The sequence below is a fragment of the Penaeus chinensis genome, chromosome 22 (assembly GCF_019202785.1).
Source record: "Penaeus chinensis breed Huanghai No. 1 chromosome 22, ASM1920278v2, whole genome shotgun sequence".
Lineage (NCBI taxonomy): Eukaryota > Metazoa > Arthropoda > Malacostraca > Decapoda > Penaeidae > Penaeus > Penaeus chinensis.
This window is the reverse complement of record NC_061840.1, coordinates 7385884-7388383: the sequence shown is the minus strand read 5'-3', so window position 1 is coordinate 7388383 and position 2500 is coordinate 7385884. Positions and strand designations below refer to the sequence as shown.

At 37.2% G+C, this 2500-nt stretch overlaps 1 protein-coding gene across 1 annotated transcript in view; it reads right to left on the bottom strand.

The window, feature by feature from the left end:
* Nucleotides 1-358, bottom strand: part of LOC125036929 (glutamate receptor U1-like) — a 3476-nt gene extending 3118 nt beyond the window's left edge. The window contains exon 1 of the mRNA XM_047629887.1: nt 279-358. Coding sequence (XP_047485843.1) covers nt 279-358 — 80 coding nt within the window. The remainder of the gene's footprint in view (nt 1-278) is intronic.
* Between the last annotated feature and the right edge of the window lie 2142 nt (nt 359-2500).

The window sequence follows — 2500 nt, the reverse complement described above, 5'->3', positions numbered from 1 at the left end:
TAAGGTCATGACTTCCCCTCAATGCACGTGCGTGTTAACACCACCCTCATTAGATTAGCACTAATGATATTCTCATCATCAGTATAAAGTAATAATAAGGATTATCATTTCAAGATCATCGATACTGTATTTTCGTATTATAAAACGAAATAATAAAAGAAATATTAATCATTATCCTCTTATTAAATTATTATCATTACTATCGATATTTGTGGCATGAATATCTCATCATCTTCTGTTATCGCGAAACATAAAAAAATATATATTCCTGAACTCACGTGAAGTTGTATCTGTGGGCGAGAGAATCCAGCATCATTATACATATCCCTTCTGCGCCCACGATGTTCTCTCCGGCCATGTTCAAGATTACGAAAGGCGGGCGCTGCGGGAGGGGGAGGGGAGTTATAGTTATTTAGAAAGAAGACAGAAAGAAAGAAACAAATAAATACTTTTTCCTCTGTAGCTATGATATATACATCCTGTGTTCGTATCTCTTTATAGTTATATTCCTTTACATCTAAATTTCTCTATATATTTATATGTTCCTTACTCAAAGGCCAAACTCATCTCCTGGGTGTTATCAAAAGAAATCTAGCAGAATTTTGAATAGGAACTGGCGATTGTCTGATGTTTAGATCCTTCCTATGTGAAAAAATACCCCAATTAGACAGGTACACACCAGGACAAAACTAAATATATTTCCAGATAAGCTAATTCAAACTGACTTGCGTAGATATATGTATCAAAATCTTTTTCATCGTGGTCCACTTGATTTCTTTCCAATTCCATAAAGATGTTTATTTTCTATATTATAATTTTGCCTGAAAGAGCTATCCAAAATAGGCAGAGTACGTACATGAATGTACCCAGTCATGGCAGTCGTTAAAAAGATACAGATGCTTTTATAATGTTGGTTCAACAACAAAATTAATAAGGATTTGCCTGAAGTCAAAGTAATTTTTTATCCTTTCTATTTTGTATGTTTTGATATCAGCATCTAGCATTTGCTCCATTGTTATTTGCTTTGTCGTTTGCCGTCAGTTGAATAAAAGGAAACCTATGGTGGATGGAATCAGTACTGAACATCACCTGTTGAATCAGAAACATCTTCATCCATCGAAGTCTCCAAGGCATCTCTGTCGTCATAGAAACACTGGTCACTAAAGCCACTCTCACTGTCCTCGTCTTCGTCGGCCAGAGTAAGTCATACAACAATCAATTACACTTTGCACTGTTTTTTTTTTACAGCTGGCTTTCTCTTTATAGATGGCAAGCGTATCGCTTGTGTTTTATGTTTGGACTTTTCCCTAAAATCTCCTCTCTTTCTCATCCTCAGCATCACCTTCATAACCTTCGAGCCCTTGTGTCGTTCTTCAGCTTTGCAGGAGACATGGTGGCAGCTTCGCGCATATAATCCATTCTGAGCGTATAATATTACCTTTGTTCGATCCTTTGGTTTTAGTATCGGGAATGTCCATATTTTGCTTACAGATGTTGGTCTGCAGATCATTTCTCTTTATAAGCTTAACTACACTGCTTTCATCAGGAATCAAGCTGCAACTTGATTTTACTTTTTGTATTCGGTGATCGATTCTTTCTCTTTCCCGCATTACATGACCGTCCTGTAAAAAGAAAAATTCATCTTCGCTGATTCTTTCAGCTGAGTCTGACCCAGAACGTTCAAGAAGTGAACTTTTATCAGTTTTATTTTTTTTTAATGGCTTGATTTTTCCTCTTCCAAAGGGTAAGGTGCTGTGTCGCATCCTGTTATTCTATGATACGCCGACAGAACTTTGCATATGTCATTACCAAAATAGGTTCCTACTTCCCATTTGTGTATTTGTGACGAGAAATAAAAGCGAGCTCACGAGGATAACGTCACAACCATTATCGAGTGGTATTCGGCGTAGAAGTGAAAGGCACACTGTATCTACATATCTGTCTATCCATTCATCCATCCATCTGTCTATCTATCTATTTATCTATAATGCAGTTGAGCATTTCTTAGCTGACTATAAACTCTCTTGCCATGGCTCAGTCGCTAATTCCCTACGATCCAAACTATGTGCTCCAGCGACCACCGAAGTTAGCACTGGAGGAGGATGGTACCAACTCAGAGGCCGAGGGAAGTGAGAAGTCGGATGTTAACACCAATCTTGCGATAAAAAAGGCTATTGTAACTGCGGCTTTAATTGCACATAAATGATTGCGAGGTAGTTTTGCATTTCCATCACAACACAATTTATTACATCAAGTATCTTTCCCTTCTGCTGGACTACTGTTGCGACGATGATGTGTTTACATGTGAGTGTGCTGTCACTGCCCAAAAGATAATCAAGTCTATCGAGTCATTAACCCAACTGCCATCACTTCCCTTACCTAGTTTGTTACAATTTCACATACACAAACATTTGTGCAAATAAAAACTTTGATAAGAAGTAAAGGCAAGTTATATAAGTCAAAAAACCTATTATTGATTAAAGATTTGATTTGAAGTTTT